Below are 16,286 nucleotides of genomic sequence, written 5' to 3'. Positions count from 1 at the left end.
AGTAACAAACTATTAATATTCTTTTCAGAAAGGAGCCACTGTATAAACATAAAAACGACCTATGTAACGAGTACCGATTACTAGGAAACTACCAAGAACAGAAACTGTATAATTTTGGAACATTCTAATAACATTTTTAAATCATTAATATTTTACTATTTTACGAAATTTCCGGATAAACTGACCTATAGAATTGAACTAAATAAATAAATGCAAAGTTGATCAATAAGAGCTCATTGTATAGACCTGCTGCAAAATCTATCACTGTAAGCAGACAGGAAACCCAAAACCATCAATCTTATCATCCCGTCCACAGCGCCTTGGATAAATGGAACCCGCACTGGTACAAACCTGTTTTTATACATCCATTGCGAGTGATGTTCTCATGCGTAGGCCTAGTATTTGACGGTCCCGCCTCAATAGAGCCCAACGAACAGATGGACTGAAGAACTGGGAGGGAAACTCGTTTTGTAAACAGAGCAGTAAGCATTAGTACCTACATAAACAAAAAATAAGGTAGCAGGAGAAGCTAAGCTTCTAAGAGACGATATTCTTCGTCGTTCAATTATAGAATAACTGCAGTATGTCAGAGTATAGACAAACGACTGCAGATCAAATTAGTTGGAATTAATTTTACAGTCTCATCAAGAAAGTATGGAATAAACTAGTAAACTTATTTTCTTCCTTTCAAGATACTATTTCATATCGCTCGAGATTTCTTAAAATATCAACAAAGATTTTTCGTCCCATCTCTTTAATGGATGACCCATAGGTTTTCTTAGGAGGCAGTTTAGTACAGCGTGCTTTAGGAAATTCATTTTTAAGATAATACTTTTCAATTAAATTTAGAATAATAAATGTAACTCAAAAACAGCTCATTGTTTGACGTCTTCCATGATATCTTTATTTCAACTCCCAATTTCTATAGTCATTTGGTCGTCTCAAAATCTTCATTATCAGTCTAATAATCTTATTTCAATCTCTTATTCTAATCATTTCACTTTCAGTACATCGCACGTCGTAAATAAGATTATTAATTCCTAAATTCATAACTAAGAGTTCTGAGATCTAAATGCTGGCTTAAGAAAACACATCTAACATTTTCTAGAATTCATACCGGTACAGTTATTCAAAAGAAGTTCCGCTATTTAATATGCTCTATGTTCCAGTAGTTATAAAAACTTCACTTTTGAAATCCATAACCGCAAGAAATCCTTTACAAATTCGACTATTTTCACTTCCAAAATCACCGGAACTACCTCAATGCTCATTTTTCCAATTACGGTAATATAACTTGAATGTACCTACCAGTACTATATTAAAGTTTTCATTTGTTCACTGTATAAATTATGTATGTGTGTATGCTTATATGTATGTATACACGCATTTATGTGTATATATAGGCTATATATATAAAAATCGTTCATATATATATATATATATATATATATATATATATATATATATGAACGATTTTTACATACAATTTCCAATCATTAATAATAATTCATGTAAGACATAATACACAGAACTTACGTAGTGTTATTTTTAATAGATTCAGAAGGATATACTGTACATACCCGTGGGAATACGTCGTCTCCGAATATATATTCCATCATTGTTATAAATAAATTTGAATGTTCACTTTATTTTAATTATACGTACACCACCACTAAGACAGATTAAGATAAAAGTAACTACGTCAGCCACCTGACACAAAGCTCTTCCCGTTCGCAACTAAAATCGCGTCTTAGTATTTTCACATTATACCAACCCTTTCAAACAAATTTACTTAAGATGCACAAGTTTCCCCACATTGCCTATGATATTCGATTAATTGTAGTTTTGTTTACATATATCAGCATACGGAAACGAGGTATGGATAATAAAATAAGTAGATGGAAAATACTCAAGACAATGGAAATTAAATTGACGAGCAAAAGGTACCTGGTTTACAATTCGGAACACAAGTGAAATTACAACATTTCAGAAAAATACAAACTGTAATTTCAAAGAATTTCAAAATTAATACAAATATATCGAACTGGAAAGAACACTTTGGAAAATATAAACCAAACGGAATACTAAAACTATAAATTTTCAACTCAAAGATAGAAAATGCTAGGAAGAAGATGGAGTAAAATCGACATCAGACACATGACCCAATATTTAAAACAAAATTATGAAGAAAATGTTATTGTTTATATAAAGATAACGTTGAGTTGAATAATAATAATAATAATAATAATAATAATAATAATAATAATAATAATAATAATAATAACCCGCCTTCGTGTTCAGTCGGCAAGCACTGACTTGCTATTACTGCGGAATTGGATTCGAATCCCTGGGTCGTCGGAGTCGTAATTGTGGTAGGCAAAGCCAAGGTTCTTGAGAATTTTCTCGGGGTCCTCCCGTTTTCCATCATTCCACCGCCCTTAACTAAAGCTTCATATAGTATTATGATTGGTTTATACTGTACAGTAGTGGCAAAAAAAACCGGACCGACCCTTGTAGCTGATACAAAAGAATCCTGTACTGTGTATTGTGTCAAACTGTGGTAATTTCAATATGGATAGTGAAGCCAGAGGTATGTACTGCTATTTAATGTAAAAATACGTAGTTATCTTTGCTGAATAGAGGTAGAAATGTAATAGGCCTATTGATGCCAGATGAAAATAAAACTCTCAAAGTTTTTTCGTCTGTAAGTTTGAGTTATTGAAGGAAACAAAAGACGGTAAGAATCGAACAAATGCAATAAATTTTATTGTTACAATTAATTATACAAGATGGATGTGTTTTGTGACTAGCAAAATTTGAAATGTTAAATGATAGTTTATGTTTTATTTAACGACGCTCGCAACTGCAGAGGTTATATCAGCGTCGCCGGATGTGCCGGAATTTTGTTCCGCAGGAGTTCTTTTACATGCCAGTAAGTCTACTGACATGAGCCTGTCGCATTTAAGCACCAAAATTTGAATCTGTGACTGAAATCAGCTACAAGGCCGGTCTGGTTTTTTTGCCATTACTGTACAGTTACGGATCAACAGGCAAAGGCGATACCGGCTGATCTTATGAAGGTGATGATATGGCAGCTGTCCAGAAATACTTATTTTTTTACAATAATAGTAGTAGTAGTAGTAGTAGTAGTAGTAGTAGTAATAATCATAATCATAATCTACAGGAGGGATACAGAGAGAGAGGTGGAAAGCATGGGGAAAGCGTTGGTTCCCCGTCCACAGTCCACCGGCGTTGAATGACGTATCTGTGGCCCGTACGAAATCACATAAGACGGACACTGAATACAAATCACTCCCCTACCAAGTCAATGACGCGGGGTAGAAGGAAGGGGTGAGTGACGTATCCGATGAGTGACGTAACGCTACAGTTGTCGCCCAGTTCTCTAAGCCTGATCTACAGTTAAACACGTTGGTTAATGATTTCGTTCTTTTTCTCGGCAGTAGTACCACATACACACAAGTAACCGGATTCGTTAGTTATATAAGCAAGGCGCAAGACCAATAATAGCTAATATAATGTATAGAGGTACAGAAATGCTCATCAGCTAGGACATGGAGCATCCCTAAACACTTCAGCCCAAGTAGACTTTTTGTGCAGTCGTGATGGAATGAATTACGTGACGATTGTGCTGCCCGACTAAGCCGGACCCACAATCAACTACTCTACGCATTCCTTTCGAGTCATCAACTCATCCCGCCCATGGTTTTTCCGTGGTTTCCCTCGGCGCTAAGACAAATGTCGAAATGAGATCTAAAAGAAATGGACCACGAACCTAATCCCTTCCCTCTAAATATTTCCACCTTTTTCTAAATTATTAACGTTCAAGACTTCATTGGGGTCGCCTTTTTCGGGATTTGTCTTCGCCTTCGACACTGATATCTGCCAAAAGGCGTCATTTCTCCGGGCTTTTGCGTTATTCACATAATTCTTTACAATACTGATAATTGTGAACACGATTGTTGTACATTTTCAATGTAGATGCTCTGCCCATGCTAATTATAACAGTCTAAAACTTAGAATATTAAAATTGATTCATTAATTGATCGTAAATTCTTAACAGGGGAAAAATAAACTCTAGTTCACAGGGCTAATAGTTTTCAAAACTGGGTACGTGGTTTTAATAAATCCAATGATAGTAATTAACATAGAGGTATGAGATAATTACTCTGCCTGCCATTACAATTCACTCTGGCTCCATCTTTATATAATTGATAGATTGATTGAAATCCGCATACCATGTGGTGTGGTTTACCGTAGGTACTATACCTCACAAATCTACATTAGTCGTAATGTTCCCGTCAGGCACGCAAGAATCTGGGAGAACTCCTGAGTCATCTATAACCCACCATCACCACCACATACCCTATGGTCAATCCGCGAGGAACATACATCATGGCGGACGATAGGTTCGGTGGTACGCAAATACAAGTGGGTCCTTTTTTTGAGACGGAAATTTGTAGTGAAAGGAAATTGTGGATGGTGTTAGTGGAACGACAGGGAGAGACGGAAGAGCCCCCAAACAAATCTTCATAACCTTAAATTTGTCCGCCACAACTTCACCATTGCTGAGGAGATTCGAATTCGGGTCCGCGGTCGTCGTAAGCCAGCGCTTCGCTAACTGAGCCACCATGGCGGCTAAATTCATTACATAGAATATAGTTATATCCAATGCCTAAAGAATTGAGACAAAATCTGTTACAGAAAATTGAATCGAAGTAGGCAGGAATTCTAGCTAGAAACATTCACGCTGGTGTCACAATCGCGTGTAAAAATGGTAACCCAAGGACAACAATTAATATCACTTAACAGCATAATGTCAGTAATAATACGTGACCTAACGTGTTGTTTTAACATGGTCTTTGCCACAAAGAGTAATTGTTTTTATAGCGTCATATCAAAGAAGTGGGTTGGCATCTATGGTAGCATGAGTCGTTTGTTTATTATAATCTGCTTACTATTTAAATTAACAGTAGCTAAGCACCGGGGCTGCACCGTTAGCTTCCTAGAGAAATCTATTAGATCTGTGGTTCCCAAAGTGTGGGTTGCGGCCCCCTGGGGGGTCGTGTAAAGAGTTGAGGAGGGTCGCGAGATGATTTACAAAATAAAACAAAAAAAATGCCTTATTAACACATTTATGTTGTATTCAGAAACAAAATTTGGCATACAAACACCGCTTCTTTTAAGAAATGGAGTGAACTTCGTGGAAAAGGGAAAGGTGTCACATTTTATTCCCACTGGAAAAAAGGGAATGCATGGATTTCCAAGAAGGGACTGTCGTTTAGCCAATGGATTGAAGCGATCAAAATGAGCTGCAACGTTATTTCAGTCAGAACCCTTCCTGGCAGAAGCCTTGGTACTACCCATTGCAGAAGATGCGATGAGGAAGAAACCTTAGCCCAGGTACTGGGTTTTTATCGGAAGGGAGAATTACTGAGAATTGACCGTCATAATAAAATTCGCTCAATGATTGCCAATGAACTTCGCCGGGCTGATAAGTAGGGACCGGATTTTTATGTAATATCAAGGTGTGAAATATGTACATATTTATGTAAGAAAAATAAGCTGAATATGTACCAAAATATGTAAAATCATGAAAATATTTAATATCAATATCTGCGCTGGTTTGTATTGTTAAGCTTAGATATTTGTAGTCTGATATAATTTTTAATTTTCTGTTCTTCATGACGATTTCTACTGTTTCGGGTGCTCTTCCGCCGTTTCTGAGTATCATCATTTCTGTCTTGTCCACATTTATATCAAGTTTGTTTCTATTGTACCATTTTACCATGATGTTTATTGTTTCTTCTAACTTTGCAAGGTCTTTAGATCCTACTACTATGTCGTCCGCTTATGCGTATGAAATTATTTCCTTCTTGATTTTGACAATACAGAGTAGTTGTTTGAGAAAAGTTGCCTTTTGTTCACTCATATTTACAGTGGGCGGTAAGGGGTGAGTGCTTCTTTTACTTCCTGGAACTAAGATGTTATGTTTCGTCCCGAAATATATCCTTTCTCGGGTAGGTAAAAAGGCTTTTTAAATCTGTGTATTTCAAATGCAAACTTCCCCAGCAGAAGTTTTTTTTTTCTTTTAAAGAAGCAAAAATGAATAAAATCCCTAAATATGTAGATTTATGTAATATCAAGCCATAATATGTAATGTGGGCTAAATATGTAAAAATATGTAGTATCAAATTTTAATATATTAATGGTAATTACAAGATTCGCAAAGATTTGTTATTTATATACGGTTATAATATATAATTACATAAAAATCCGGTCCCTACTGATAAGTATGAGGTGTACGAGGAAATTGGGTGCCTTTCTGCTGACGGTTCAACTCGAAGAGAGATATCATTGTTACAGACCAAAAAAAAAAAAAATTGTGGATTCATTCTCGATTACACAGTCCGTTTTGAGAATAGCGAGGAACAACCTAGAGAAGTCTACAAAGTAAAACGGGCAATTTATCTGCCACGCTGCAGTGATTTGGGGACCAAATATAACATCAAGACATGGGATGTTATAGGAATTATAATTGGGGCTAGAGGCACAAACCCAAGGGAGTCCTTAGAAGTCTTCCGAAAATTAAAAGTTCCTGACAGCACCCTGGACATGATATCCTCCACTGCACTGAAGTCATCGATTTGTATAATTAATCATTATTTATATTCTTTATAAAATGTAATTTGTCTTGTAGCCTAAATTGTTTTTGCATTTCCAATAAATTTTTCAATGATAGCCTACCTAACTAGGGTTTCTATTAAAGAAAAAATTGAATTACATATAAATATTAATTTAGAATTGATTAGGAGGCCGAATATTACAACGAACGGGTAGTAATTTCATTTTATGTTATCATTTTTAATTCCCGGGATGTGTCCGCTATTGAAAAGTTCCTTCGTAATAGTACTTCTGAGCAAGAACTACTGAAGTATTTTTCCAAGTAAACTATGTAATCCGATTATAAAATGTTGGCAACCTACTAGTTCAATAACATAATTACTACTGCGTTCTCATCAGTTATATTAAAATGAAGTTAGCCTAAATTTAGCAATCCAAAAGGAGACAATACAGATCATATAACATAAACATATGTATGGCCCCTATACTATTATAGGCCTATTTTAAGAAACATTAGTGTTTCAATTTGCAATTCTCCACACTGTCATTTTATAACCGACCTATCTATTTCATCACTAGGAACCGGATTTTTATGCAATTACATATTATATTCCTTTCAACCTAACCGTATATAAATAACAAATCTTTGCGAATCTTGTAATTACCATTAATATATTAAAATTTGATACTACATATTTTTACATATTTACCCCACATTACATATTATGGCTTGGTATTACATAAATCTACATATTTAGGGGTTTTATTCATTTTTACTTCTCTGAAAGGAAAAAAAAAAAAAAAAAAACTTCTGCTGGGGAATTTGAAATACACAGATTTAAAAAGCATTTTTAAATCTGTGTATTTCAAATTGTAAACTTCCCCAGCAGAAGTTTTTTTTTCCCTTGAGAGAAGTAAAAATGAATAAAAGCCTTTTTAGGTGCGACAATTACCACTATTGCTTGACCTCTTTATTTTAAATTTAGTAGACCTATACGGAAATGGGATTTTCCGAGCAATTAGAAAGTATGGTTCTCGGCTGGAATAATCCTACTCTTCTGAATGAGACAGGAATGTCACTTTTCAAACAACAGTTTGTAAATGCCTATAGTTTGAGGTTTTAGTAGGTACTTGTTTCTTACAGGGAGCAGCTAAAATGCATGTGTCCCACATCTCCTCTTATTTTCTCCTAATCCAGTAAAGCGAAACAGTGCTTGCAGTACTGTTGTGTCATTCAATTTCACTCAGTTCTCTAGTTTAGTACTTACAATACCTATAAAGTGCGAGTTTATCTACTGATTTTAACTAACTAAAATGGCCCCTGTATCTTCAACCCTAACGATAAAAATAAAATCATGGATTGCTTTCACTACAGATGGAAAAATAGTAATGTGTCAAGTGTGCGGTAAAAAAGTCGGGTGCTCTATGAAATCACAACTGGAGAGTCTTACCTATCCTATACCTGCCAGATATTGATATTAAATATTTTCATGATTTTACATATTTTGGTACATATTCAGCTTATTTTTCTTACATAAATATGTACATATTTCACATCTTGATATTACATAAAAATCCGGTCCCTATTCATCACAATTGTGGCAAAAACTGAGACATAGCAGCTGTCAAAAAGCTTACAGGTTCAAATCAGCTGCTACTTCCTCTCGCCACAAAGATCAAGCATTGGGCATGAACCGGAATCATTGTAGATAAGATAACCCATTTCTTTTGTTAAGAAAATACCTAAGCATGCTTATAGAAACACTACGAGCAGTTGAATACAGGTTTACTCTGTCTCAAGCCGGTTGCTATATAGCAAAAGTTCAGATGCAACTTTCAAAGTTGCTTATACCCTTCAGTTACGTATTCGAATTCTATTCACGTACGTTCAGTCACGAATGTATGCAGGGTGTTTCACGAGGATTTACCGTCCCTTATGGAGCTTATTTCCGAAGACATTCTGAGCAAAAAATGTCATTTAAGCATTTGTCCTAATCTCAATACTTTCAGAGTTACAGTAATTTAAAGCTGTTTGTAAAATACCATTATTCTTGAGTTTTAAGGGTAAAGAATATTACAGGTAAAGAATGAACTATTCAGGAGTATCATTTCTTTAATTAGCTAATATCCTGAAACTAAAAATGTGTTGTGAATTCCATAGTTGCTTCGTACAGAATTTCTTTTTTAGATTTTTAGCAACAAAATTACATTTTCTTATGCATTTATCACAACAGTTGTTACAAATCACGCCAATCTTGTAAATTCTTCAAGACTGTACATTAGGATGCATAATTAAACTGTAAAGAATCAAGTTTCTAAAGTCGTACGATTTGTAACAATTTTTGTGATAAGTGCGTAAGAAAGATGTCATTTAAGTTAAAAATTGAAAAAAACAAAATCTGTATAGAACACTAGTCAATTAAAAAAAAATGATACTCCTGAATAGTTCACTCTCTATTTGTAATATTTTTTTATTCTTAAAATTAAGGAAAAAAGGTATTTTACAAACAACTTCAAATTAGTGTAACTTTGAAAATATCGAGATTAAGACAAACGTTTATATGAAATTTTTGCTTAGAATGTCTTCGGAAATAAGCTCCATAAGTGACGGTAAATCTTCGTGAATCACCCTGCATATTGTCGATCAATTGTACAGACTTAGAAACAAAATTCAGATGGCCCAAAGTTTGTTTCTGGGTCTGTACTAAATTAAATTATGGTTTATTTAACGACGCTCGCAACTGCAGAGGTTATATCAGCGTTGCCACTATGAATAATATAGAGGAACAAGTAATGAAGTGTTAATAGAAGATGAATAGAGTAAATTAGAGAGAAGAAAAGCAACATGGTAGTGAGACTAATAAGAATAGGAGATAGTATGTAAATAGTAGGTAGGGTTTGAAGTAACTGAGAGGGAAAATTATGTGAAGTGAGGAGGTAGAAAGTGAGTGCAAGTAGTGAGAGTGAACCGTAAAAGTTATCCAATAAAGTGAAAAAGTGATAAGTGAATCGAACAAGAAATAGCAAGGAGGTATCGCAATCATTAGAACATTGCAATAATAATGGAGACAAATAATATAATAAGATAAAGTAGAGGAGATAGTAGAAATATTAGTGAATACTAGTCAGAGAGAAAAAGGTTTGAACGATAAACATAAAAGTAGGGATAACAGTAATGAAACATGACAATGATAGTAGTAAAGATGGAGGAGTAGATGTAGACGAGAATGTTTGTATATAAGAGTAAGGTGGACAGTATTACATAGCACTCGGGAATTATATTGTGGGAAGATAAAGATGGTTAAGAGTTGTAAATACTGTATATTAGCAAGGATGGAGGAAGAAACAGACAGAAGCAGTGGCAAACTTGAGATAATTGGAAGATTTGGGGAGATATAGATAATAAGAGAAATATGAAGGATATATGATGGAATGTAAGCAAGGTAGTGGTGGACCGTATGCAGAAATGTGAGGGAAACCACTACCCGAAAGCCGTTTGATGACAATAAATATGAATATGAATATGAATATCAGCGTTGCCGGTGTGCCGGAATTTTGTCCCGCAGGAGTTCTTTTACATGCTAGTAAATCTACTGACATGAGCCTGTCGCACTTAAACACACTTAAATGCCATCGACCTCGGCCGGGATCGAAACCGCAACCTCGAGCATAGAAGGCCAGCGCTATACCAACTACGCTACCGAGGGCGACGATCTGTACTATGCTGACTCAAATACAAGCCTAAGCCTACATTCGAGCCTATTTCACTGCAAATGTATATATGTGTTTGTTTAATCAGCAATCCGAAGATTGGCTGGAACCTTAAGGTAACACCAATAAGGTCATCACTCATTAGGCAGCTAAGCCAGGAGATAATGCTGTAGGGTGGCCAGTTCCTTTTCTCCTCCATTGCATACATCTCTGACCATATCGTAACATTTTTCACTAATCACACTTTAGATGTAGTATGTAACAATAATATTGTTGTTCCTCCGACACATATTGTGAAGTGATAATAGTGTAATCAGAGGTAGCACTGCACATGAATCCCACTATATGCTAAAATTAATATAATTTCTTTACTCAACATCTCTTATTCATCGTAATCATTGTTGTTTTTTTTTTTGACAGCGATCAGAGACTGTGCAAAACTGTTAGATAAGTCAATATTTATTTCTAACAAGTGCAGTGAAGCGCATGGGCATAGCTAGTTTTATTAATAAAATAATGTTAATAAATTTGGCACTTTGCACCTTTCTATTATTAAGTATCCAATTAGTTTAATACCTTTGCAAGGTTTCAAACTACCAATCACACTGAAGAAAGGTTTACTATTATTTTAACATGCGTAGGCCTAGCCTATTAATTTTAAGTGCCGTTTTCTTAAGGGGACTTGTACGTGAACGTTATGAAAAAAAATTATTTATTTATTTATTTATTTATTTATTTATTTATTTATGGCAGAAGCCTTAACTTGCAATTATTCACCTCAACTGTGATGATGATGATGATGATGATGATGGTGGTGGTGGATATTTGGTTACGACTTCCTGTACATTTGTACTGTATTTTAAATTTTAGCGATGTTATGATTTTTGGTGAAAGTCTCCTTAAATATAAAAATGATACGGAGAATCAGTAAGTTATAAAGTGGCGACCTAAGTTATATTTTTTAACGAAGCACGTGAAGTTACCACCACTAGGTGGCAGTATTATTGATGTGCGCATAAGCGAAACAAAGAAGCAGCAGTTGCGAGATGGTGGCTCCTCTGCACGGGTGTACCATTAGCGACTTCATCATAGCATTGCTGTATTGCTGGAGCTGGTAATGATGTAACTAAAATTTATCACCTTTTTTGCTATCCGGGCCAGCATATTGTCCTCTTCATCATGTCTGCTCAGATCAATTCACCAACCTGTTATACATTTGACTCAGTGACAATTTCCACTGGCCGACCGACTCTATGTTCGATACTTGTCCATCCTTCAAAGAACTTCTGCATCCAGTTGTAGACAACTTGATGTGATATGCAAGCTCAACATACACGGGCAGCATTTTCTTTATGAATATTCTTTGCTATCAGAACTTTTGCACAGAAAAATTGCACACTGGACCGCTGTTCGACAATGGTACACTCGTGCAGACGTACCGTCATATTGCAACTGTTGCTTCACTGTTTCACTTGTACTCCTTCTGCTCATATCGGTCACCGTGACACCTGGATAATATTGCCATCTACCGGTGTTAGCTTCAGGTGTCTCATTCGAATTGTAACTTCCTAACTCGCCTGGTATCAGAAATAATTGCTATCTCGTGCAGCTACTAGGTCTATTTTAAGTACATACAGTATGTGCAACATCCGGTACGCGTATTTCTATTCAAACCGTACAATTTTTAAATAAAGTCAAATGTCTCACGTTTAGGGTTATAGGGAATACGTTTTTTATGTAACACAGACAACGAAAGCTGATCTTGTTATTTGTGTGGATATTACATGATGTAATTTATTAAAAACATAAAATTACTTAGTCATACATTAAAAAGTGTTAAAATTTTAAGAAAGGTATATACCTTTGACAGACGGCCCGTTTCGACGTGATGTCACGTCTTCCTCAGTGTCTCTTGAACTACTGGTGATCTTGAATTCTGCGATGTTCATTTGTCGATTGTAGGGGTGGGGGTATGTTGCTCTTATGGTGGGGGCTGGTTGTTTGTGTGTTATGACGTATCATGACGTCGAATAATGTGTGGGTATTGAACTGTAATTGTGTGTTAAGTATATGTTGTGTTGAATACCCACACATTATTCGACGTCATGATACGTCATAACACGCAAACAACCAGCCCCCACCATAAGAGCAACATACCCCCACCCCTACAATCGACAAATGCACATCGCAGAATTCAAGATCACCAGTAGTTCAGGAGACACTGAGGAAGACGTGACATCACGTCGAAACGGGCCGTCTGTCAAATTTTAACACTTTTTAAATGATGTAATTTATGTGTGGTCTTTGATTTAATATAGTTCAAGAAACTGAACTATGAACAGTAATGTCATTTGCGACATAGTAAAGGATCTGAGTTGTTGCGGAACGTGTATTGGGCAAGTAGCCCTATGTGATATGATCACGTCACTAATATTGTTTTTATTAAACTAGAGATTAGAGTTTTTTAAACTTTCCAAACGTAAATTTAGTGTTCAAAAGTTCCAGAATCCACTATGGAATCCTCACTTTATCTCGGGTATATGATGAGGATAATTTAAGAGACAGGGAAACTTTCCTCAGGGTTTCCCCGCTCTTGTAAATGCCTGCGTCTGGAGCAATCTCAACAGTTGCAATATCTCTGATTGTGCCTGTACATATCCTTCCCCACCACACAGTCACAAGTCGAAAGAGTTGGAAGGCGACTTCCGTTTCCTGCTGCCAGTAATCAAATCAGCTGGAGAGTTTTACTGCTTGGGTCTGACAATGCTGCAAGTCCTTAACTACGCTTTGTATATTAATACAGTACAGTATAAGAACGTTTCTTTCGCCCAGGATGTTTTAACACTGATTACGTAGATGTTGACGTGTGTTTCACAGGCATTGACGCTCGTTACAGCTAACTGGAAGCATTAATCAAAGAGAAGAGCTTGCTTTAACAGCTTTCTCTTAATCGTAAATGGTGGCTTTTTTCTTTCTTTCTTTCTTTATTTCCTTCTTTGTCATGTTTTATCTTCTCCTTTCTGTACCGATTTACAAATCAATGCGGTGCAGGGAATATATTATCTTTCGATCAACACAAGATTCTCTCACTTTGCGACCCTCCGTGGCCAATTTAATACAACAGCAATTACTACTATTAGGCCTACTACTAGTACTATTCTGAGTTCTGGCTGATATGTACAGAGTAGACAGCTGTAGAATACGGCTTTACAACCGGTTGTCATTCGACGGGTCAGAGAGCAACCGTCAAGGCCTAGCATCCGACCGAATGTTCGACCTTCAACCGATTGCCCCTGATGTTTTGCAAGCTAGACAGAACATTGACATTTTCTGAGTAGACAAACGGAGTAACAATTGAAGGACATTTACTATGTGTAGGCTAATTTATAAAATGCATATCGTCGGCTTAGAGCAGTGATGTCAAAGCAAGCGCATTTTTCTGACCTTGACGTCGTGCGCGGGCAGCAAGCGCTAAGTATGGAAAGAGGAAGGGTTGTGTATATGAATAAGCAACCTGTTGGATTAAGAAAACAGTGATGCACAAACTTCAAACGGAACGTGAAATTTTATGTCGTTATTTTTATATGGTTTCTTTCTGTTTAATATTATCTATATTATCTATATTGTCTGTAAAACAAAAGTACTAACACCAATTTCTTAATATTGCAGTTGTGTTTTAAATCTTAATAACATAATAGAGAGTTAAGAAGGAATATTCACTTAAATTCCATAGTAGTATAATATTATACTCTATTAGACTAAGTGGATGAAACACATCATCCATAAAGAAAGTGATATTCCAAAGAAAGAGATTGAGTATGACATGATAAGTTGGAATTTATATTGATGGTATCTTTAGCCTTACAAAGTAATCAATAAACTAATCAAAACAATGTTACAGTACAAAGCAACGTTACCTAGGTACTGTTTCTGTTTTAAGTGTAACTAATATTACATAACAAAACTCTTATCGCATTATGCTTTTAAGGTGATATTTGTGAGCAACTTCCTATCAACAGAATATTAAATTATTTTCTCGAAATCTGCTGAAGTTATAGAGCTGACATTTTTATAACACATGGGCACGTATCTTTTGCTTATGATGTAACAGTAGTTACTTTGTTAATTCATTTCCTTACAAACAATTTCCATGCGAATATTTTCAAAATTTTCAATACATTATCTTCGGTAATACGTATATACGGTATATTAGATTTACGAAAACATTCTGTAAGGCTACTAAATAAATAGGCCTATACCTAAAAATTTCACTTTTCTATACGAAAAGTTGAGAAAATATGTCTTTTGAAAAAAAAAATCAAACTTGTGAAAAATGAGCATTAAAATTAAAACTTACATTCTTGTAATGCACTTATACTTCTCAGGCAAATCTAAAAATTAACATGGATACAGTTTTAATAAGTTCTCTTCCCTTTATCTATTGAATCAGTGCTGGCCATCCCTGAATATAGCTCGACCAAGCGGCATATACCACCTCTTTCGTCTGTCTCTTTCCTTTCCGCTGTAAAGCGCTCAGGCTCTCCTGAGCTCTAAAGCGCGCGCTTGGTCCTGTGGGCATCAATTGACATGCCTGGCTTAGAGTGTAAACCTGCTGACGGCCAAAAAGAAAATTTTACAAGGGAAGCAAAAGACTGAGTTTAAATTAACTCTGAAATTTTAGGACCAAATCCAAAGTACGCGTACAAATGGCACTTGTTCTTTGGATTTGGTCCTAACGTTTCAGGGTTAATTTAAACTTAGTTTCTTGCTTCCCTTGTAAAATTTTCTTTTTGGCGGTTAGCAGGTTTACACTCTAAGTCGACGATATGCTTAATATAGGTCTACAATTTATTGGACACTTTATTACACTATTTTATGGACGAACAAATGGGCACCGGTAACAACGAAGGAAATAAGTGTGTTGCATAATATGAAAACTGGTGTGTAAAGAAGTGCACGAATAGAATAAATTACAATTACTTACTAAATTGAAGAGCAAATACGTAGATTACTTACATTCTATTGTAACGTTTACACTTTAAACTCAAAATTCTTGCGTAGGCCTATTTCTAAAATAGTAGCTGTTAACACCTTTTAATTACTCTAAGCAGATGCATTATTATTTCATTAATAAATCATTTTTTAAGGAGATATAAAGATACAATCTCTCAAGCTTGTACTTTCACGATGCTTATTTTGCTCTTGACGATACCAACTGTAACACTTGGATAAATGAAACAATCAATTAATGAGTCAGCTCTGAAACAGTTAATGAATTAATGAACCAGTCAATAAATCAATGTATCAGTCAATGAATCCATTGATGAATGAATCAATGAATCGACGGATGAATGAATCAATGAGTCGAAGGATCGATGGATGATTGACTGATTGATTGAATATAGTGAGAGAGGAAGAATTAACAATGAAATGGTAGACTTACACGATGATAATCGCGTCCTTGCAAGGGCTCTTGGAACTCCTGCATGGCTCAATGTGGTCTGCCCTTGCCGTCCACCCACAAAGAGTGAGAAACAACTCGAATATTCGTTAAACGGAACACTGAGATACTCCGCAAGACAAAAGAGCTTTGCATACTAACTACAGCGCCAGGCGTTCAATAGCAATATATAATGTACTTTTTTCGCAACCGGTTGTGCACGATTCCAGTACAGACCCAGAAAACAATGGGCCGCCTAATTTTATTAAGTTCCAGATACAACGCATTGCGCATGTGTAGTAAACGAGAGCGCCTAAATATATTCTACTTGTGGACAGTCTTGCGAAGCTTGTTGCCTACATAGAGGAGGACTGCTACCAAGGCTCGTCCACATTTTATTTCCGTATCTGTACAATGAAGGACATAATATTTGAGCGACTCGTTTTTTTTTTTTTTTTCCAAAGTCAACGAATACCACATTGCGCATGCTCCG

The 16,286-nt window shown here is 35.7% G+C and overlaps 1 protein-coding gene across 2 annotated transcripts in view; it reads right to left on the bottom strand.

Moving 5' to 3' along the window:
• The window catches only part of LOC138703391 (ras-like GTP-binding protein RhoL), a 204,237-nt gene that overhangs the window by 161,434 nt on the left and 26,517 nt on the right, over nucleotides 1–16,286 (bottom strand). Inside the window, exon 1 of one of the 2 annotated variants that reach the window (XM_069831218.1) lies at nucleotides 1,581–1,634. The exons of the other annotated variant lie outside the window; for it this stretch is intronic. Within the exon in view, the coding sequence (XP_069687319.1) occupies nucleotides 1,581–1,619 (39 nt within the window). The 5' untranslated portion in view covers nucleotides 1,620–1,634. Of the gene's footprint in view, nucleotides 1–1,580; nucleotides 1,635–16,286 lie in introns of those variants that run through there. 2 annotated transcript variants of the gene reach the window in all.

The sequence above is a fragment of the Periplaneta americana genome, chromosome 7, assembly GCF_040183065.1.
Source record: "Periplaneta americana isolate PAMFEO1 chromosome 7, P.americana_PAMFEO1_priV1, whole genome shotgun sequence".
Classification (NCBI taxonomy): domain Eukaryota; kingdom Metazoa; phylum Arthropoda; class Insecta; order Blattodea; family Blattidae; genus Periplaneta; species Periplaneta americana.
Note: the sequence above shows the minus strand (reverse complement) of the source record. Positions and strands in the feature narration are given on the sequence as shown.